Source organism: Coregonus clupeaformis, chromosome 2, assembly GCF_020615455.1.
Source record: "Coregonus clupeaformis isolate EN_2021a chromosome 2, ASM2061545v1, whole genome shotgun sequence".
NCBI lineage: Eukaryota > Metazoa > Chordata > Actinopteri > Salmoniformes > Salmonidae > Coregonus > Coregonus clupeaformis.
In genome coordinates, this window is record NC_059193.1 from 1,962,191 (window position 1) to 1,985,240 (window position 23,050).

The 23,050-nt window shown below is 50.0% G+C and overlaps 1 protein-coding gene across 1 annotated transcript in view; it reads left to right on the forward strand.

The window, feature by feature from the left end:
• The window catches only part of LOC121548155 (collagen alpha-1(VII) chain-like), a 95,506-nt gene that overhangs the window by 20,606 nt on the left and 51,850 nt on the right, over nt 1–23,050 (forward strand). The window contains exons 19-41 of the mRNA XM_045225413.1: nt 1,086–1,229; nt 1,786–1,973; nt 7,811–7,888; nt 8,378–8,395; nt 8,506–8,532; nt 8,655–8,723; nt 10,204–10,284; nt 11,097–11,123; nt 11,986–12,030; nt 12,384–12,461; nt 12,695–12,790; nt 13,135–13,161; nt 18,633–18,686; nt 19,128–19,199; nt 19,397–19,456; nt 19,572–19,607; nt 19,737–19,781; nt 20,234–20,269; nt 20,642–20,686; nt 21,899–21,934; nt 22,171–22,206; nt 22,315–22,347; nt 22,870–22,941. Coding sequence (XP_045081348.1) covers nt 1,086–1,229; nt 1,786–1,973; nt 7,811–7,888; nt 8,378–8,395; nt 8,506–8,532; nt 8,655–8,723; nt 10,204–10,284; nt 11,097–11,123; nt 11,986–12,030; nt 12,384–12,461; nt 12,695–12,790; nt 13,135–13,161; nt 18,633–18,686; nt 19,128–19,199; nt 19,397–19,456; nt 19,572–19,607; nt 19,737–19,781; nt 20,234–20,269; nt 20,642–20,686; nt 21,899–21,934; nt 22,171–22,206; nt 22,315–22,347; nt 22,870–22,941 — 1,403 coding nt within the window. The remainder of the gene's footprint in view (nt 1–1,085; nt 1,230–1,785; nt 1,974–7,810; nt 7,889–8,377; nt 8,396–8,505; nt 8,533–8,654; nt 8,724–10,203; nt 10,285–11,096; nt 11,124–11,985; nt 12,031–12,383; nt 12,462–12,694; nt 12,791–13,134; nt 13,162–18,632; nt 18,687–19,127; nt 19,200–19,396; nt 19,457–19,571; nt 19,608–19,736; nt 19,782–20,233; nt 20,270–20,641; nt 20,687–21,898; nt 21,935–22,170; nt 22,207–22,314; nt 22,348–22,869; nt 22,942–23,050) is intronic.

Here is a 23,050-nt window from a genome sequence, read left to right on the forward strand (position 1 = left end):
CTCGTTGTGTATATATAATTCCTTCTCGCATCTATCTACGCGCTCTCTTCCTCTCACCTTCTCCCTTCGCTTGTGGACTGTCTGTGACCAGGTGAAAAAACATTTCCAAGCCAAACCTTCATATCATGACCACTGACTGCTACACACAGCCTACATCATTGTCACGTCATAGTCAACATAGCTACTAGAACTAACGCGTTAGTTGCAGTACAGTGTACAGTCAGCAGCAAGCAGTTTAGGAGTTACACTGGCGGGCCCCGGTGGCAATAAATTAATAAAACCAAAAGCTTAACTTGACTAGGAAGAGTTCCAGTGTTGGATAGCCGTAGTCAGCTACCTCCCCATCCCTCCCTCTCTGTTTGAGCTGGGTGTTTGAGTAGGCTTAACTAGCTAGCTGCATTCGATGCTAACTAAATGAAAGTGAAACAAATATTTACTACGAAATATAGCTAGCGCTTCTCTCTCTCTCTCTCTCTCTGTCTCTCACTTCTCCTTAATTTTGGAAGAAATTAATTTGTAAAAAATTGTTCAGCTATTGTCTGTCTCTCTCTTTGAGTCAACTACTCACCACATTTTATGCACTGCAGTGCTAGCTAGCTGTAGCTTATGCTTTCAGTACTAGATTAATTATCTGATCCTTTGATTGGGTGGACAACATGTCTGTTTATGCTGCAAGAGCTCTGATAGGTTGGAGGACATCCTCCGGAAGTTGTCATAATTACTGTGTAAGTCTATGGAAGGGGGTGAGAACCATGAACCTCCTAGGTTTTGTATTGAAATCAATGTACCCAAAGGAGGACAGAAGCTAACTGTCTTCCGGCTACACCATGGTGTTACCCTACAGAGTGCTGCTGAGGCTACTGTAGACCTTCATTGCAAAACAGTATGTTTTAATAAATTATTTGGTGACGTGAATATATTTAGTATAATTTTATCAAAAAATGATAACTTTTTTAATGTTTCACTATTTAAAATTTTCTGAAATTCACTGAGGATGGTCCTCTCCTTCCTCCTCTGAGGAGCCTCCACTGGTGTGTGTACATACTGATAGCGATATTGCCAGTGAATCTATTGTTGTTCCATAGGGAAGGGGATGAGCTACGTTCTGAAGGAGCTGTTCCAGGAGTCTCTGGGGATGAGGCAGGAGGTGTCCCATGTCTTGGTGTTGCTGACAGACGGCCGGGCCGTGGACGATGTGGAGCAACCCTCCAGGATAGCACAGGCTTATGGTCAGTTCAGATGTCAAAGGTCATACTCTACATACTGGGGGTGAGAGGTCAAAGGCCATAATGTACCTACTGGGGGTCAAAGGTTGTGGCTAGATGGTAAACAGCTACGGACTGAAGTGACTTTTCATAGCAGGCTAGGAGTGCATTTTAGCTAACCCTAACCCTTTTCCTAACCTTAACCCAATTCTCCTAACCTGCTACGCCTAAGTTCTCCTAACCTGCTACGAAAAGTAACTTCCGTTCATAGCTGTATACCATCTAGTCAAAACCGTGGTCAATGTGTTGGGAAGTCTAAGGATTGTAGCCATTCTATTCTTGTTGATTAGGAGCCATTGCTACTGACACGCAAGCTCCTGAAAACATATTTTTAACACAGATTAATCTACACAGGCATATCTCACCTGTCTTTGATACATGTAGTGATATCCAGTACCTGTTCCTTGTCAAAAGCCTTTGACTTCTCATATTGTTGTATAACATTATATCATGTTGCATTATTTATGTCATGTCATGTATTGTCACGTTCTTCCGTGATATTCACTCCCCTCTCTCTTAGGCGTGAGTGTGCTGGCCATCGGGGTGGCCAACGCAGACATGGACGAGCTGAAGAAGATAGCGTATCCAGCCAGCTACCAGAACATCTTCTACGCCAGGGACTTTGACGACTTCTCCTCCATAGAGAGAAAGTTCATCAGCAACATCTGCAGCGAGGCGCTGCACTCAGAGTTCAGACAACACGACGAGGTACAGAATACACACATCTGAATGAAACTAATATATCATTTGAAATGAAAGGTACTACATCAGGACTTTTTGGAACAACATGCTTGTTTTAAAGCATTTTAGCTTGCTAATAATGTCTGCTCAATATGTCTCCTTAGCTGGGATCATAGCTAGATAAGTATGAAGTGTGGAATGTTGGCAAGCAGTGTCACGTTCGTTCATAGACGGGTCAGACCAAGGCGCAGCGTGATATGCATACATGTTTATTTAAACTTAATAAACAACGACAAAACAATAAACCAACGAAACGTGACGTCCAAAGGTAACACACAACAAACCTCACACGGAACAAAATCCCACAACCCACTAGTGCCAATAGGCTGCCTAAGTATGGTCCCCAATCAGAGACAACGAGCGACAGCTGCCTCTGATTGGGAACCACACCGGCCAACATAGATCGAGACCTACTAGATCCTATAACATAGAACAAGCACAACAAGGAATATACACACCCTGACTCAACATTTAAGCGTCCCCTGAGTCAGAGCGTGACAGTACCCCCCCCCAAAGGTGCGGACTCCGACCGCACAACATAAACATAACAGGGTAGGGGCCGGGTGGGCATTCCGCCTCGGAGGCGGATCCGGCTCAGGGCGTGACGACCTCTCACTCTTCGCCTCCCTGTTGCGCCCCTGGTCTGGTCTAGAGCTCGGCGCGTTGCTTCCCCTCTCCTTCCTCCCACGATACGCCAGGCCCAGTCTGGACCCTGGTGTGGGAGACCCCGAACCTGGAGAGGGGCTGACGTCATGGTCTGGACGTCGCCAGCCCGGCCTGTTCCTGCTCCTCGCACCAAGCCAGTGGTGCGCGTCGCCAGTCCGGCCCGGCCTGTTCCTGCTCCTCGCACCTAGCCAGTGGTGCGCGTCGCCAGTCCGGCCCGGCCTGTTCCCGCTCCTCGCACCAAGCCAGTGGTGCGCGTCGCCAGCCTGGTCCGGCCTGTTCCTGCTCCTCGCATCAAGCCAGTGGTGCGCGTCGCCAGCCCGGCCCGGCCTGTTCCTGCTCCTGGCACCAAACCAGTGGTGCGCGTCCCCAGTCTGGTCCGGCCCGTGCCTGCTCCTCGCACCAGAGCAGTGGTGCTTTTGTCCAGTCTGGCCTCGGCCTGTTCCTGCTCCTTGCACCAAGCCAGTGGTGCGCGTCGCCAGCCCGGCCCGGCCTGTTCCTGCTCCTGGCACCAAACCAGTGGTGCGCGTCGCCAGTCTGGTCCGGCCCGTGCCTGCTCGTCACGCCCTCTCACTCTTCGCCTCCCTGTTGCGCCCCTGGTCTGGTCTAGAGCTCGGCGCGTTGCTTCCCCTCTCCTTCCTCCCACGATACGCCAGGCCCAGTCTGGACCCTGGTGTGGGAGACCCCGAACCTGGAGAGGGGCTGACGTCATGGTCTGGACTGGCGCAGCTGACCGGAGTTGGATCAGGCACCGGTGGAGCGGACTGCTCTGGCTCCGAAGTGGAGCCGTTGACCGGAGCTGGACTGGACCCCGATGGAGCGGACTGCTCTGGCTCCGGTGTGGAGCCGCTGACCGGAGCTGGATCAGGCACCGGTGGAGTGGACTGCTCTGGCTCCGAAGTGGAGCCGTTGACCGGAGCTGGACTAGACCCCGGTGGAGCGGACTGCTCTGGCTCCGGAGTGGCGCAGCTGACCGGAGATGGATCAGGCACCGGTGGAGCGGACTGCTCTGGCTCCGGAGTGGAGCAGCTGACCGGAGCTGGATCAGGCACCGGCGGAGCGGACTGCTCTGGCTCCGGAGTGGAACAGCTGACCGGAACTGGATCAGGCACCAGTGGAGCGGACTGCTCTGGCTCCGGAGTGGCGCAGCTGACCGGAACTGGATCAGGCACCGGTGGAGCGGACTGCTCTGACGCCGGAGTGGAGCAGCTGACCGGAGCTGGATCAGGCACCGGCGGAGCGGACTGCTCTGGCTCTGGAGTGGAACAGCTGACCGGAACTGGATCAGGCACCGGTGGAGCGGACCGCTCTGGCTCCGGAGTGGAGCAGCTGACCGGTGCCGGATCAAGCACCGGTGGAACGGGCACGGGCCGTGCTGGACTGGACAAACACACCACTGGCTTGATGCGAGGAGCGGGAACAGGCCGGACCGGGCTGGCGACGCTTACCACTGGCTTGGTGCGAGGAGCGGGAACAGGCCGGGCCGGGCTGGCGACGCGCACCACTGGCTTGGTGCGAGGAGCGGGAACAGGCCGGGCCGGACTGGCGACGCGCACCACTGGCTTAGTGCGAGGAGCAGGAACCAGCCGGGCCGGCGACGCGCACTACTGGCTTAGTGCGAGGAGCAGGGACAGCCCGAGGCCGGACAAAAGCACCACTGCTCTGGTGCGAGGAGCAGGCACGGGCCGGACCAGACTGGCGACGCGCACCACTGGTTTGGTGCCAGGAGCAGGAACAGGCCGGGCCGGGCTGGCGACGCGCACCACTGGCTTGGTGCAAGGAGCAGGAACAGGCCGAGGCCAGACTGGACAAAAGCACCACTGCTCTGGTGCGAGGAGCAGGCACGGGCCGGACCAGACTGGGGACGCGCACCACTGGTTTGGTGCCAGGAGCAGGAACAGGCCGGGCCGGGCTGGCGACGCGCACCACTGGCTTGATGCGAGGAGCAGGAACAGGCCGGACCAGGCTGGCGACGCGCACCACTGGCTTGGTGCGAGGAGCGGGAACAGGCCGGGCCGGACTGGCGACGCGCACCACTGGCTAGGTGCGAGGAGCAGGAACAGGCCGGGCCGGACTGGCGACGCGCACCACTGGCTTGGTGCGAGGAGCAGGAACAGGCCGGGCTGGCGACGCGCACCACTGGCTTGGTGCGAGGAGCAGGAACAGGCCGGGCCGGGTTGGCGATGCGCACCACTCGCTTGGTGCGAGGAGCGGGAACAGGGCGGGCCGGACTGGCGACGCGCACCACTGGCTTAGTGCGAGGAGCAGGAACCAGCCGGGCCGGCGACGCGCACTACTGGCTTAGTGCGAGGAGCAGGAACAGGCCGGGCCGGGCTGGACAAAAGCACCACTGCTCTGGTGCGAGGAGCAGGCACGGGCCGGACCAGACTGGCGACGCGCACCACTGGTTTGGTGCCAGGAGCAGGAACAGGCCGGGCCGGGCTGGCGACGCGCACCACTGGCTTGATGCGAGGAGCAGGAACAGGCCGGACCGGGCTGGCGACGCGCACCACTGGCTTGGTGCGAGGAGCGGGAACAGGCCGGGCCGGGCTGGCGACGCGCACCACTGGCTTGGTGCGAGGAGCGGGAACAGGCCGGGCCGGACTGGCGACGCGCACCACTGGCTTGGTGCGAGGAGCGGGAACAGGCCGGGCCGGACTGGCGACGCGCACCACTGGCTTGGTGCGAGGAGCGGGAACAGGCCGGGCCGGGCTGGCGACGCGCACCACTGGCTTGATGCGAGGAGCGGGAACAGGCCGGACCGGGCTGGCGACGCGCACCACTGGCTTGGTGCGAGGAGCGGGAACAGGCCAGGCCGGACTGGCGACGCGCACCACTGGCTTGGTGCGAGGAGCAGGAACAGGCCGGGCCGGACTGGCGACGCGCACCACTGGCTTGGTGCGAGGAGCAGGAACAGGCCGGGCTGGCGACGCGCACCACTGGCTTGGTGCGAGGAGCAGGTACAGGCCGGGCCGGGCTGGCGACGCGCACCACTGGCTTGGTGCGAGGAGCGGGAACAGGCCGGGCCGGACTGGCGACGTGCACCACTGGCTTGGTGCGAGGAGAGGGAACAGGCCGGGCCGGGTTGGCGACGCGCACCACTGGCTTGGTGCGAGGAGCGGGAACAGGGCGGGCCGGACTGGCGACGCGCACCACTGGCTTAGTGCGAGGAGCAGGAACCAGCCGGGCCGGCGACGCGCACTACTGGCTTAGTGCGAGGAGCAGGAACAGGCCGGGCCGGGCTGGCGACGCGCACCACTGGCTTGGTGTGCGGAGCAGGAACAGGCCGAGGCCGGACTGGACAAAAGCACCACTGCTCTGGTGCGAGGAGCAGGCACGGGCCGGACCAGACTGGCGACGCACACCACTGGTTTGGTGCCAGGAGCAGGAACAGGCCGGGCCGGGCTGGTGACGCGCACCACTGGCTTGATGCGAGGAGCAGGAACAGGCCGGACCGGGCTGGCGACGCGCACCACTGGCTTGGTGCGAGGAGCGGGAACAGGCCGGGCAGGGCTGGCGACGCGCACCACTGGCTTGGTGCGAGGAGCGGGAACAGGCCGGGCCGGACTGGCGACGCGCACCACTGGCTTGGTGCGAGGAGCAGGAACAGTCCGGGCCGGACTGGCGACGCGCACCACTGGCTTGGTGCGAGGAGCAGGAACAGGCCGGGCTAGCGACGCGCACCACTGGCTTGGTGCGAGGAGCAGGAACAGGCCGGGCCGGGCTGGCGACGCGCACCACTGGCTTGGTGCAAGGAGCAGGAACATGCCGGACCGGGTTGGCGACGCGCACCACTGGCTTGGTGCGAGGAGCAGGAACGGGTCGGGCCGTACTGGGAACACGCACCACTGGCTTAGTGCGGGGAGCAGGAACGGGCCGTACCGGACTGGCGACATGCACCACTTGCTTGGTGCAAGGTGCGGGACTGGGTTCCTTTATTAACCCCCGCTCCTTCTGCTGCCTAACCAGCTCCTCTCGCCGTGCCTCTACACTTTCCTTCTCCCTTTTAGCCTCCTGTAGCGCCTCCCTCTGACCGAATAACTCCTGCTCCCTCTGAACCAATAGCCCCCTTAACATGGTGGCCTCCTCTCCTAACCTGCAGATTCGCCCTTCCACGGCTTCCTGCTGCCTCGTCATCCACACCGTGTGCCCCCCCAAAAAAAATACTCTCTGGTCTCCGTCGTCGGCACTCCTCTTCCCGTGAGGACTCCTCCGGGAGCCCCCACGAGTTAGGGAACAGAAACTCGTCGTCGTCTTCATCCTCTGACTCCTCAGTATAATACTGTTCCCTTTCCTCTTCCCATGGTCGTGGGGACCCAATCTGGAAACCAACCGGGTGCAGTGGTCGGGGCTCTTCTCTCTCACTCCCCGACCACCCCTTTAGCCCCCCCCCAACATTTTCTTGGGGCTGCTTCTCGGGCTTCCTCCTCGGCCGGCTTCCGTGTTGCCGTTGCTCCTCTCCTGCCTGGGCATCCTTCTTCGCCCAGGGTCCTTTTACCGAAAATATCTCCTCCCATGACCAAATCTTCCCCACCTGTGTCCAGGGTGTTCGGTCCTCCTGGGCACGCTGCTTGGTCCGTGTTTGGTGGGATCTTCTGTCACGTTCGTTCATAGACGGGTCAGACCAAGGCGCAGCATGATATGCATACATGTTTATTTAAACTTAATAAACAACGACAAAACAATAAACCAACGAAACGTGACGTCCAAAGGTAACACACAACAAACCTCACACGGAACAAGATCCCACAACCCACTAGTGCCAATAGGCTGCCTAAGTATGGTCCCCAATCAGAGACAACGAGCGACAGCTGCCTCTAATTGGGAACCACACCGGCCAACATAGATCTAGACCTACTAGATCCTATAACATAGAACGAGCACAACAAGGAATATACACACCTTGACTCAACATATAAGCGTCCCCTGAGTCAGGGCGTGACAAGCAGCCAATTACCAAAACTCAATTGTGACAGAGATGTGAAATTCACCTGTGTATCGGAGTGGGCTACTCTCGCCATCCAGCTGGAATTAGAATGTTCACGAGGTAGAAATTATGATGTAATTGATAATGACCTACAGCCTCTGATTCAAGGTCATATAATAAGGTCAACATCAATGTGTTTGACCTCTTTTATTAGTCTGCCCAGCTGGACTCTCCAACTGATGACCCTGATGAGCTGACCAAACCCCAGGGCCCCTGCCCCTTACAGTGCAAGGTATGTCCTTCTCATAATCATCATCATTATCATCATCATCAACATTGCCTTTTTCATGATTTGTGTCAGCATCACGTATCCGAGTTTGTCCCATAGAAATAGAATATATTCTACATCTATGGTTTGTTCCCTCCCAGCAGCCAGAACTGGTTGAAATGACCTCATTCCAACCAGTTCTGCTAATGACGTCATTCCAACCAGTTCTGCTAATGACGTCATTCCAACCAGTTCTGCTAATGACGTCATTACAACCAGTTTTGCTGATGAAGTCATTCCAACCAGTTCTGGTAATGACATCATTCCAACCAGTTCTGGTAATGACATCATCCCAACCAGTTCTACTAATGATGTCATTCCAACCAGTTCTGGTAATGACATCATTCCAACCAGTTCTGGTAATGACATCATTCCAACCAGTTCTGCTAATGACTTTTTTTTCTATTTGATTAATAGATTAATCTCTTTCTCATTTCTGATTCACTTTCAAAGGGGCAGAAAGGTGAAAAGGTGACTACAGTTATATTTAGTTACTTCTGACTTGATGATTAAATGAAATATTTGGACTTGAACCACCTTTATGTTTACCTTGTTCTCTTGTTCTTCTCTGTCACTCACAGGGAGATGGCTCTGGTAATGGTGGACTGGTATGTTCTACACCACTATTAAATTCATTAATTAAGTCATTCATTCATCCATCCATGCATCCGTTTACCCAGCCATCCATTCATTCATCTACCATAATTCCATGACATTTGTTTGATTACAGAGACTCCAGCAAAACACTGCGATGTTTGAGTCATTTGGCCTCAAGTCCAAAGGAGAGAAAGGAGAGAGAGTAAGTGGTAACTCTGTCATCATACATTGTCTATGTAGGCTATCATCTATACACACTGATACAGCAGAGTGCTGTGCCCTTGAGCAAGGCACGTAACCCCAACTGCTTCAAGGGTACTATCCCTGTGTGTGGCTGACCCGATGCTGCTCCCAGTCGTTTTTTATTTCTGTATAAAGACAACCCCATAGCTGATGCTCTGAAACATGAAAGGCACCGTACCATCAAAGTGTCAGTGTGTCAGAATTGATGATGACAGTTGACAGAATCGCTGCTATATATATTCCATACTGTGAGAATAGCACTGTTTCTTCTTCTGTAGCATCTGACTGTTAGGCAATCAACAGTCTGTCTTCCAGGTTTCACAAAATATGTGTTTGGTCCTATAATTGTGTTTTAATAAGGCATTTTTGCCCTTCCGCGTCACTTTATACACAGAAGATCTCCGCTAAACACATAATCAAACTGTTTATATTACTCTCTGTGATTACTGATGAAATTGACTAGAAATACAAAGTTGCCAATGTCTTTTAATTGAACAACCCACTGGGCACACACTGGTTGAATCAACGTTGTTTCCACATCATTTCATTGAAATTATGTTAAACCAACGTGGAATAGATGTTGAATTGACGTCTTTGCCCAGTGGGAAGTGAAATAATATTTAAATAAATGCCATGTTCAGTTAATTGAGTTATATTTGTAAGCTACACTATCTGTAATTTTTGCTTCAATATATTTCATGATGTGTAAGAACATGTGTCCAATGATGTGCCAAATGAATCTGTGATTGAGTGAATTATTATAGGGTAAGCATTAGAATAAGCTGCCTCAATATTTGCAGCCATTAGGTGATAATATCGCTCTAGGAGCTGATCCGTTGTCAGTATTGTGGAATAATTCAGATGTTAAGGTAAGATTTTAATGGAGAAAGCTGATCCGAGAGCAGCGATGCCTTTCTTTCGATCCTATCAGTATCGACACGTGCTCCAACGACGCACTTAGCAAACTTTTTTTCTGCGTGGTGTTTTGGGAAACGCATATTACACCTTCGGCCGTTGTAGGAAAGATGCATCACTTAAACATTGTAAGCCTAAATTCCATTGCTTTCGGGAAACTGGGCCCAGGACAGCACACCTTCCACCTCCACTTACCTTAGCGCCAGGTGTTGCAAAACAACAGCAATACAATGATCCTATTTTTCTCAGTGTGTCTTCAGTGTTCATTGATACTGGACTTCACATAGAAACAGAGATCAAACGTTGTATTTGGGTCAGTACTCCTTTTCAATCTTTCTCCTTGGTTATGTAATGTGGTTTTGTGTGATTGTTTTTCTCAGTAACATACGACATAAAGGTTTGTAGTAGAACAATGAAAGCAGTATCAAAATGGATAAAGAAGCCAAAAACAAAGAAAAAAAGGGAAAACAAATCTGTCTAGTGTATTTTTTGGCACGGACTATATATATTTATTTTTTTCACAGGGACTTCCTGGAACAGATGGTATCCCCGGGTTGCCAGGACGACCAGGACGAACCGGACCCCCAGGTTCAGCCGGACAACGGGTAAATATAACAAAGAAAGAAACAGTCTTATTGTACACTGAGTGTACAAAACATTAGGAACACCTTCCTAATATTGAGTTGCACCCCCTTTTGCCATCAGAACAGCCTCAATTCGTCGGGGCATGGACTCTATGGGGTGTCGAAAGTGTTCCACAGGGATGCTTCCCACAGTTGTGTCAAGTTGGCTGGATGTCCTTTGGGTGGTGGACCATTCTTGATACACACGGGAAACTGTTGAGCATGAAAAACCCAGCAGCGTTGCAGTTCTTGACACAAACCGGTGCTCCTGCCACCTACTACCATACCCTGTTCAAAGGCACTTAAATATTTTGTCTTGCCCATTCACCCTCTGAATTGTACACATACACAATCCATGTCTCAATTGTCTCAAGGTTTAAAAATCCTTCTTTAACCTGTCTCCTCCCCTTCATCTACACTGATTGAAGTGGATTTAACAAGTAACATCAATAAGGGATCATAGCTTTCACCCGGTCAGTCTATGTCATGGAAAGAGCAGGTGTTCATAATGTTTTGTACATTCAGTGTATAGGCTGATGTAAAAATTGTCCTGTTTTAACGATGTATTGGACTGTTAAGCACCGTTACTGTGTGTGTCTGTGATTTACATTGTTGAAGGTGCTTCTGTGTGCCTGACACCACAAATTAAAGTTATTCTAAGAATTAAGCTTTCCAGTGGGCGAAACTGGTTGAAAGGAAAGTTTTGCTCATTGGGCAAGCTTATTAACTACATTTGAACTTATGCCACTTATGTAAATGAGATGTTCCTAATGCCAGTGTTCTCTCTGTTTCAGGGTTTAGAAGGTGTTCCAGGTGATATGGTATGTCCAAAGTGCTTATGGAGGCAATGTTTATTACTGTCTAGTAGTGTACCCATAAGCTCAAACTAAATCAAGTTTGTGTCCCAAATGGCACCCTGTTCCCAAGTTAGTGCACTACTTTTGACCAGGACTTATAGGGTTCTGGTCAACAATAGTGCACTACAGTATATAGGGAATAAGATGCCATTTAGGATGCAGACCCTAGGTCTTGTACTTCAGAATGACTCATAAGACCATTAATGCCTGTATCTCTGTTTTCAAGTTGTTCTCTACAACTTTTCCACGTTTAATCCTTCATAAAAAAGAATGTCATTACTAATTATAGATGCCATGCATTTTGAGTAACAGTTTGTCATAATACTATGATTATGTTGACACCTGTAGCCACATGAAATTATGTTTCTCAGTTTTATTTCCTTCTTGCTAGTTTACAGCTATACCTTAAACATGACTGTACACAAACATGACATGACTGTAAGTCGCTTTGGATAAAAGCGTCTGCTAAATGGCATATTATTATTATTATTATATTATTAAACTGTTGGATCCGTCGTCTCCAATTTTTGGAGATGTTTCCCTCAAGGCTCCAAGTTTGTGGGGGTTGAAGTGATTCCATAACTTGTTGTGGAACTATTGCTTATTTCTGACACCATGCAATATTAAGCTAGCTAGCTTTGGTGAACAATGAACAAGTGTGTATTCATTCAGCCATCTTTATTCAAAACTGAATTTCCTGTGGCTTCAGGTGGCAGCCTAATCATGTCATTACAGTCATCCTTTTATGATTTCCTGTCAGGTGATCTAGTGTGTCATTGTGAATGGTGTCATGTTAGGATTTTAATGTTATTTTCTGTAATCACAGGGGCCTCCTGGTATCACTGGTCCAAAAGGCCAGAGAGGAGAGAGGGTAAGTCCAATGGTAGTGGGTTCGGGTAAGTCCAATGGTAGTGGGTTCGATCCCCGGGACGACCCATATGTAAAAAGGCACACATGACTGTAAGTCGCTTTGGATAAAAGCGTCTGCTAAATGGCATATTATATTATATTATAATAAATGTTAGGATTATCTGTGCGATATAAAATGTAATGCTAACCAATAGGGTCAAGTGATTAAAGTGGGAGTCTTGCGTTAAGTTTGAACTCTATAGACCCTTTCTACCTTTATGCCCAACCCTTTGTCGCTCTCTTAGAGTTATAGGTAATCATACTACGGGTTCACCACCAGGTGCTATTATGTGACCTTTGACCTCTCTCTGCCAGGGGGAGCCTGGGTATGTCATAGGGGGCATAGGAGACGGCCATTATGTTCCTGGACGAAAGGGAGAGCCTGGATCATCAGTGAGTATTCACAACACAGACCCTAAGACTACAACATTGTTTTAGTAAGGCCTTATAAAGGGCTATAAATGCTTCATAAAGGGTTTGGAAATTGTATTGCCTGAAATAACTTGTTTTGTCCATTCAACATCATAAATAATTGATACTACAAGCTTCCTCTGAGTAAGAAATACAAATTTTAACCATAAATGTGTAGTGGTTGTTGTTAATGTCCTATCCTGCTCTGATAAAAGGGACCCCAAGGGGCTCCGGGTGTACCAGGGGTCTCTGGACCCTCAGGCCTACCTGGACAGTCAGGTTCACCTGGGTCCCCAGGGATATCCGTTAAGGTAAGATAGATGGATACTGCGGGTAGATCTTACATACGGTTATTATTATATCACATACCGAACTGATTCCTTCAACAAGACTGTGACCGCATTTTGAGTTTACTGTATGTTATGTGTGTTGTGTCATTCAAAAATATATGCTACAAGTATCATGTTGTCGGCACACAATGGAAATAATATTTGGGGATTAAACTCATCCCTGAGGGACTCCGTTGTAACCAGTTCATATGATAAAATGTCTTTCACATTGACCTTCTGTGGCCGGTCACTTAACAATCTTAAATTATATGGGTTTCACAACATTGATTGATTGTACATATTTATGTTCTATCCTTCACTTGCAGGGGGAACATGGAGAGGCAGGTGCTAAAGTGAGTGGGTGGTTCTTTTATTTTATTCAAGACCATAGTTACTGCTTTGGGTCAAGGGACGATAGTGCTTGCTAAGTCAATGGAATTCATCTAAATTGGAATGAAAAACTGGCACAGTGTTGATTTTAATAAAACAACGCTGCCAGGATTATGAATTCGTTTTATCGATCGCATTTTAAAGACACATTTTGGCCTTTGCTGACGATTCTAGAAATGGGTGTTCATTTTTCAAAACTAATATTGGGTCATTGTCACGATGTCGGTGTATGCGGTAGACTGAAGTCAGGCGCAGGACACAGAACTCAAGGGAAAAACGTAACTTTACTAAAGCTCGTAAATAAACAAGAAGCCTCCACGCAGGGAGGAATAAATCCACTCACCAATGACATACAAGTACAAGCAACAAACACGCACAGAACACAATGGGAGCCACAGGGTTAAATAGGGGCGGAGTAATCACAAGATGGGCAACAGGTGTGAAACAATCTGACACAACAGGTAGAACATAGAAACATAGAACATAGATCGGCAGCAGCTAGTACTCCGGTGACGACGAACGCCGAAACCTGCCCGAGCAAGGAGGAGGGGCAGCCTCGGCAGAATCCGTGACAGTACCCCACCCCTGACGCGCGGCTCCAGCCATGCGTCAACACCGGCCTCAGGGATGGCCAGGAGGACACGGCGCGGGGCGAGTGGGATGATTGCGGTGGTAATCCCTCAACATGGATGGATCGAGGATATCCCTCCTAGGAACCCAGCACCGTTCCTCCGGACCGTACCCCTCCCACTCCACGAGATACTGCAGGCCCCCCACCCGACGCCTCGAATCCAATATGGACCGAACCGAGTACGCCGGTGCCCCCTCGATGTCCAGCGGGGCGGAGGAACCTCCCCGTATCTCCGACTCCTGGAGTGGACCAGCTACCACCCGGCCTGAGGAGAGACACATGGAACGAGGGGTTAATACGATAATTAGTAGGAAGTTGTAACCTATAACATACCTCGTTCAATCTCCTCAGGACTTTGAATGGCCCCACAAACCGCCAACCCAGTTTCCGGCAGGGCAGGCGAAGGGGCAGGTTTCGGGTCGAGAGCCAGACCCGGTCCCCCGGTGCATACACCGGGGCCTCACTGCGGTGGCGGTCGGCGCTCGCCTTTTGCCGCCTGATGGCCCGCTGCAGACGTACATGGGCACCGTTCCAGGTCTCCTGCGAGCGCCGAAACCACTCGTCCACCGCAGGTGCCTTGATCTGGCTCTGATGCCAAGGTGCCAGGACCGGCTGATAACCTAATACACATTGGAACGGAGAAAGGTTAGTGGAGGAGTGGCGGATGGAGTTCTGGGCTATCTCTGCCCAGGGGAGGTAAACCGACCACTCCCCCCGCTGGTCCTGGCAATACAACCTCAGAAACCTACCCACCTCCTGGTTAACTCTCTCCACCTGCCCGTTACTCTCGGGGTGAAATCCTGAGGTCAGACTGACCGAGACTCCCAGACGTTCCATGAACGCCCTCCAAACCCTAGAGGTGAACTGGGAACCCCGATCAGAAAATATATCCTCAGGCACCCCGTAGTGCCGGAAGACGTGTGTAAATAGGGCCTCAGCTGTTTGTAGGGCCGTAGGGAGGCCGGGCAGCGGAATGAGGCGGCAGGACTTAGAAAACTGATCCACAACAACCAGGATCGTGGTGTTCCCTTGTGAGGGGGGAAGATCCGTCACGAAGTCCACCGATAGGTGGGACCATGGTCGTTGTGGAACGGGTAGAGGTTGCAATTTCCCTCTGGGCAGGTGTCTAGGAGCCTTACACTGGGCGCACACCGAGCAGGAGGAAACATAAACCCTCACGTCCTTAGCTAAGGTGGGCCACCAGTACTTCTCACTAAGACAGTGCACTGTCCGACCGATACCAGGATGACCAGAGGAGGGTGACGTGTGAGCCCAATAGATCAACCGATCGCGGACATCAAGCGGTACGTACACACGACCCTCTGGACACTGGGGAGGAGTGGGTTCGTTGCGCAACGCCCGCTCGATCTCCGCGTCAACCTCCCACACCACCGGTGCCACCAGACACGACGCCGGAAGTATGGGAGTGGGCTCCACGGAACTCCCCTCTGAGTCATACAGTCGGGACAGAGCATCTGCCTTAGCGTTCTGGGAACCTGGCCTGTAAGAAAGGGTGAAAACAAAACGGGTGAGATACATGGACCACCTTGCCTGGCGAGGGTTTAACCTCCTCGCTGCCTGGATGTACTCCAGATTGCGGTGATCAGTCAAAATGAGAAAAGGGTGTTTAGCCCCCTCAAGCCAATGTCTCCACGCTTTCAGAGCTTCGACCACAGCCAACAGCTCCCGGTCCCCCACATCATAGTTGCGCTCCGCCGGGCTGAGCTTCTTCGAAAAGAAGGCACAGGTGCGGAGGTTAGGTGGCATACCCGAGCGCTGAGACAGTACAGCGCCTATTCCAGCCTCGGACGCATCCACCTCAACCGTGAAGGCTAAAGAGGGGTCCGGATGAGCCAGCACTGGAGCCGAGGTAAACAGGTCCTTCAAACGATTAAAAGCCCTGTCCGCCTCCGTTGACCACTGCAGACGCACCGGCCCCCCCTTCAGTAACGAGGTAATGGGAGCTGCTACCTGACCAAAGCCCCGGATAAATCTCTGGTAGTAATTAGCAAAACCCAAAAATCGCTGCACCTCCTTTACCGTGGTTGGAGTCGCCCAATTACGCACGGCCGAAATGCGGTCACTCTCCATCCTCACCCCTGACGCGGACATATGGTACCCCAAGAAAGAGATGGACTCCTGGAAGAACAGGCATTTCTCTGCCTTAGCATACAGGTCATGCTCCAACAGTCTTCCAAGCACCTTACGCACCAGGGACACATGCTCGGCACGTGTAGCGGAGTATATAAGGATGTCATCAATATACACCACTACCCCTTGTCCGTGCAGGTCCCTGAAAATCTCATCCACAAATGATTGGAAAACTGAAGGAGCATTCATTAACCCGTATGGCATGACCAGATACTCAAAATGTCCAGAGGTGGTGCTAAATTCCGTCTTCCACTCATCTCCCTCACGGATACGCACTAGGTTGTATGCGCTCCTGAGATCCAATTTTGTGAAAAAGCGTGCCCCGTGCAATGATTCCGTCATACTAGTTATTAGAGGTAATGGATAGCTGTACTTGATGGTAATCTGATTTAGGCCACGGTAATCAATGCACGGGCGTAACCCACCATCTTTCTTCTTCACAAAAAAGAAACTTGAGGAAACGGGTGAAGTGGATGGCCGAATGTATCCCTGCCTCAGAGATTCGGTGACATATGTCTCCATAGCCGCCTTCTCCTCCTGAGACAAAGGATACACGTGACTCCGGGAAGTGCAGCTCCTACCTGGAGATTTATCGCACAATCCCCGGACGATGGGGTGGTAATTTAGTCGCCCTCTTTTTTGCTGAAGACGATAGCCAAATCGGCATACTCGGATGGAATGTGCATGGTGGAAACCTGGTTTGGACTTTCCACCGAAGTTGCCCCCAAGGAAACTCCTAAACACCTCCCTGAACACTGACTGGACCATCCCTTGAGAGCCCTCTGTTGCCATGAAATAGTGGGGTCATGAATGGCTAACCAGGGAAGTCCCAACACCACAGGATGCGCAGGAGAATCAATCAGATAGAGGCTAATCCTCTGCTCATGACCCCCCTGCATCATCATCAGCAGAGGAGCGGTGACCTCCCTGATTATGCCTGACCCTAACGGGCGACTATCTAAGGCGTGAACAGGGAAAGGTTTATCAACAGACACTGTGGGAATCCCTAGGCTACGTGCATACTGGCGATCAATAAAATTCCCAATCGCGCCTGAATCTACTAGCGCCTTATGCTGGGAATGAGGAGAAAATTCTGGAAACATAATGTCGATACACATATTTGCAACAGGGAACTCTGGGTGAGTCGGGTGCCTACTCACCTGAGACGGTCGACCAGTGCTCTGCCTGCTGCCTCGACCTCCTGAGAAACCTCCCCTGCACCGACCAGCAGTGTGTCCTCTGCGGCCACACTTGGTGCAGGGGACAGTTTCTCTCCCAGTCTCCCTACCTGCAGCACCTCCTAGCTCCATAGGTGTAGGCTCGGAGGTGCTGGGAGATGAAATGGACAGGCCCCCATCAGAACGTCCGCGGGCTGCCAACAGGTTATCCAACCGGATGGACATGTCCACCAGTTGGTCCAGGTTGAGATTGGTGTCCCTGCAGGCCAGTTCCCCGGCCGGACGTCCTCCCTTAAGCTGCAACGATAGTGGTCGATAAGGGCCCGCTCATTCCATCCCGCGCTGGCTGCTACAGTCTTGAACTCCAGCGCAAACTCCTGCGCGCTCCTCATCTCCTGTCTTAGGTGGACCAGACGTTTTCCCGCCGCTCTCCCCTCAGGTGGATGATCGAATACCGCCCGGAAGCGGCGGGTGAAATCCGCGTAGCGGACAGTTCTCGAGTCTATATTTCTCCACTCGGCGTTAGCCCACTCAAGCGCCTTCCCCGATAGACAGGAGATGAGGGCGGACACGCTCTCGTATCCCGAGGGCGCCGGGTGAATGGTGGCCAGGTAGAGCTCTACCTGTAGGAGAAATCCCTGGCACCCGGCAGGTGTACCGTCATATGCCCTCGGGAGCGAGAGCCGAATCCCACTGGACCCAGGTGGCGAAGTGGTAGCCAGTGTAGCAGGTGGTGGTGTGGTGGGACATGGTGAAGGGATACCACCTCTCGCCAATCGCTCCATCATCTGGAAAACTTGTTCCATCGTCTCACCAAGATTCTGGAGGATCGTCCCTTGACGTTGGACTCGTTCCTCCATCGTCTCGGTAGATCCAGTCGTTCCTGCTGACTCCATTGTGGTGCGTGTTTCTGTCACGATGTCAGTGTATGCGGTAGACTGAAGTCAGGCGCAGGACACAGAACTCAAGGGAAAAACGTAACTTTACTAAAGCTCGTAAAGAAACAAGAAGCCTCCACGCAGGGAGGAATAAATCCGCTCACCAATGACATACGAGTACAAGCAACAAACACGCACAGAACACAATGGGAGCCACAGGGTTAAATAGGGGCGGAGTAATCACAAGATGGGCAACAGGTGTGAAACAATCTGACACAACAGGTAGAACATAGAAACATAGAACATAGATCGGCAGCAGCTAGTACTCCGGTGACGACGAACGCCGAAACCTGCCCGAGCAAGGAGGAGGGGCAGCCTCGGCAGTCATGTATTGCGTTTGCCAGGGCTACCTTGAAAAATAGCTTCCTATCTTGACAGGACTCACCTGGATAAATACAAAATAAATGAATACAAGCCATTCATGCTACATCTATGTTTAATATTGCCCAATAACTTGGTGAACCCGAATTTAACCTCTTTTCCTTTCTAGTATGTTAGTAATAAAATAACATGAGTGTTTTGTGATGTTTTGAAAGGGTTTGCGTGGGAAAGCAGGGGCCAAAGGAGACAAAGGAGATCACGGTAAAGATGTAAGTGTTTGGTTTCTGTTATGCGGTGAACAGCCTAGTGATTATAGTGTTGGACCAGTAACTGAAAGGTCGCTAGTCTGAATTCCACAGCCGACAAGGTGAAAAATGTCTGCCCTTGAGCAAGACACTTAACCCTAATTGCTCCAGGGTCGCCGTTGATCATGGCTGACACTGGCAGTGACCCCACTCTCCGAGGGTGTCTCAGGGAGAGTTGGGATAAGCAAAAAACACATTTCCAATTCACACATGCGTATTAATACACACTTGTACATGTGAAATAGGACAAATGTAAGCACAGATCAAATGATGATTATTTATTATGCTCGGTTTGTGTTAATTAAACTATAATACCACATTGATATTTATACATATTGGACATCAGCTCCTAGTTCATGTGTTGTTCCATCTTTCTTAATTTCCTTGTTGTCTGTCTCAAACCAGGGCCAAGCAGGGTTACCTGGTCCCATTGGAATTGATGGTGTTCCAGGCTTCCCAGGTCAAAAGGGAAATAAGGTAAGAGTGTCCTTCTTTATCAAGAAGTTACAGTATACCTGAAGGGATATTATCTTGTGGTTTCCTCTGTATATTTGAATGAAGCCACAGCGAATATCATATTTTAAACTAACCATTTACATGGGTATCATACTGCATGTTGATCTGATTATGGTTATAATAGGATTCTGATTGGTGATTTGTGCTGTTCTTCCCAGGGAGAGGAGGGGATCGGGGTTCCCGGTGTCCAGGGCCCTCTTGGAGAGCCAGGGGGGAAGGTACGAACAGTTCATACCTGGACTCATCAACATGAAGTGTGTGTATTGCTTTACCTGAATTGTGTAGTTTGTTAGTCACATATTAGCTGATCATTGGTTTAACTTTGTCTTGCAGGGAAATATAGGCCTATCAGGACCTGAGGGACCAAAGGTACTTTATTTATGCTAACGCTTTGATTTGAAGCTCAAACGACATAGGCATTCTGCAAACCCGTTGGACTGCAGTATGGATCTGGTCATTCACACCATTGAAGTATCATCTTTGTTCTGTCTTTCTAAGGGAGATGCTGGTGTTCAAGGGATACAAGGGGTTGTCGGACCACGGGTATGCATCAACTTTTTATTTTTGTATATTCAATACACATACAAAAGTGTAGACCATTATAATATAACTCCTGAGTGGCGCAGTGGTCTAAGGCACTGCATCGCAGTGCTAACTGTGCCACTAGATCCTGGTTCGAATCCAGGCTCTGTCGCAGCCGGCCGCGACCGGGAGACTCATGGGCGGCGCACAATTGGCCCAGCGTCGTCCAGGGTAGGGGAGGGAATGGCCGGCAGGGATGTAGCTCAGTTGATAGAGCATGGCGTTTGCAACGCCAGGGTTGTGGGTTCGATTCCAACGGGGGGCCATTATAAAAAAAATATGTATTCACTAACTGTAAGTCGCTCTGGATAAGAGCGTCTGCTAAATGACTAAAATGTAAATGTATAATGTACTTTATATATGGACGTCCGTAATGAAATTATTCAGGCTGGATGGTTTCTCTCCTCCTTTAGGGGAAGAAGGGCGTGAAAGGCAGCCAAGGGGATAAGGTGAGTTAAATCCACACTCTACCGCTCGTTATGCCTCCTCATATTGAAATATTCTCTGCATAATTAATAAGAGTGGTGTTTCATCAGCTGATTAAATTAGAAAATATATGTATTTCAGCTCCAGGTCAATCACTGGGCTGTGTATGGCTTAGAATGTGATCAGCTCCCATTATTAAAGGGCTTTGGGTGTGTGCGTCTGTGTGCGCCAGTCCGAGCACAAGCCAACAAAGTGCAAGTCCTCACCTCATAACAGTTATCATATCTCCCGCTACAATAGTATGTTTTTACTCGACAGTCATGTGTGTGAGTAGCTCATCAGATAATGATCATGGTGATAATGTGGTGGTAATGTTATGGTTATGTCTCCTACAGGGCGATCGAGGAGAGCTGGGGCCTATGGGACCACAGGGAGTGACAGTGAGTATAACCAGCCATTACAGAACCAATCGTTACCACACTACCAAACCTGGGCTGTGTTCATTTGGGCATGCAGAAACTGAAACGGAGAGGGATTACCCGGACTTGTCCGATAAGAAACACTCATTTTAGTTTTTTCTGTTTTAGTTTTTCACAAATCCTCTGGTTACAAATTTGCTCTCATTATCCTTCAAATCACTTGGGTTGTAACTTTTCATTGAGAAAGTTTGCAACTAGTTAGGTGAACCCACTTACCCTTCCCTCTTCACTGCCCTCTCCCTCCACATATTATCTGTGTGAAGGAGTGTGTGTACCTTAGGGAAATTAACCCAGCTGATTAGATTGAAGTGGGCAGCCATCCTCATCCCACCTCCAACCTGTCCAGCCATCGGCTACATCGGTCCGCTAATAGACGACTAGTAAAGGCCCAGTGCACTACTTTTGTGAAAATAATATTTTTTACATTTTTACTTATTAATATGTTGTTTTCCCACCGATTTTTCAGGGGGTACTGCAGCACCCTCAGCACCCCTACGGCTATGGGTGTATCAGGACTAATGGTCTATCTGAGAAGGTCTTTCATCACTGAGCTTTAATTTAACCTTCATTTATTTGCAACGTGCATAATGAATACGGGAGGATTATCTCAAATGATCATCTTAGTTATCATCTTAGTATGTTTGGAAAGGTATGAATAATTTCAGTGAAGCATTTGCTCCAGTGGCTGATATTGACTGACATTAATATTTTTATAACAATTGGCCAATTAACAGTGTAACCCATAACAAATAAATATTAATGTTATTGTTTGTTTCATTTTTCTGAAAGTGTCAAAATGCACCTTATGACTCGTATGTTATGAGTAGGACCCTGTGTTCTGGGCTATCATGTCATATGATCTAGATTTATTTTAAGCCTTTACCAGAAATTAGAATTACACCAAAAATGAAAGCAATTGTCTGAGGACCAACTGGAGCTGGACCAACTGACATGAAAAGAAAAGGGGAAAGTTTGATGAAAAAGCTTTAAATAAAAGTGTAACTCCTGGTCATGTGACGTGATTAACCAAAACACAGGGCCCTAGTTATGAGATATGAGATTTGATTACCTTATTTGGCAAGATATATTTATTTTCTGTATAATAAGGTCAGGTAAGTGTGTTATGTATATTGTTCAGGATGTGAATAGATATGTTGTCCTCCACTCTCTCAGGGCTTTGCAGGGGCTGTTGGGCATAAGGGTGACGAGGTGAGTATTCATGGTGTGTGTGTGTGTGTGTGTCCCCTGTAGCTCAGTTGGTAGAGCATGGCGCTTGCAACGCCAGGGTTGTGGGTTCGTTTCCCACGGGGGGCCAGTATGAAAATGTATGCACTCACTAACTGTAAGTCGCTCTGGATAAGAGCGTCTGCTAAATGACTAAAATGTCAAATGTAAATGTGTGTGTGTGAGAGTGAGAGATATACGCCTTTGGTCTCACTCCACAGGGACAGAGAGGAGTTCCTGGTGACCCAGCCAAAGGGGTAATGTTACAATATCATAAATAATTCTCACTGACTGTACTTACCTAGCTACATGTTTTTATACACAGTACTGTCATATTATGCTTACTCTCCGTTTCATCACAACAGATCATTGGTCCCACAGGAAAGAAGGGTGCCAGGGTAAGTTACTTATTATTGCTTGTTTATGTATTTTTCACTTTAGGTCAAACCTGCAAACCCGCAACAATAACCCTAAGGTGCCCCTAACCACACAAGATGGCCCTCTGGTGTTACTTTAATATACAGTCAGTGGTGACGCACATTAATGGCTTCTGCATTGCAACAAACTAGAAGCCATCTCATCCTGACAGTTAAAGTGCTGTTAATTGGTGGTGGGAGTATTCTCTCACAACAAGGACCAAATCCCCAGGCCTGCCTGTCAACAAACACTGGGGACTAATGGATTACCCATGCTACACCACAGAGATAGCTATTTCCTCTCTAGAAGTAGTCGTCCACAGTGTATTGTTAAAAGTTAGAGTTTAAGGGGGGGGGGGGGGGATCTTCAGATCTTTCTTTGTTTAAACAACACTTCAAAGGCCCCCTTGGTTGCTAAGCTGCTTTTGATTGTTGTACTGTAAGTGGTTGTAGTGTTTATTGATTGGCCTGTGTGTGTGTGACTGTCTGTGTTGTGTTACTCAGGGTGAAATTGGTCCCGTCGGTCCGACCGGACCCCAGGGAGTAAAGGGGGTCCAAGGAGTCAAAGGAGAAAAGGTAAACCACACAGAATAGTGCCATCCATCTTGTCATTACCTCAGGTTCCACCATAACCCATTTCCTGCCCTGAGATTCACCCCTACCCAGCAGACATAACAATCGCATG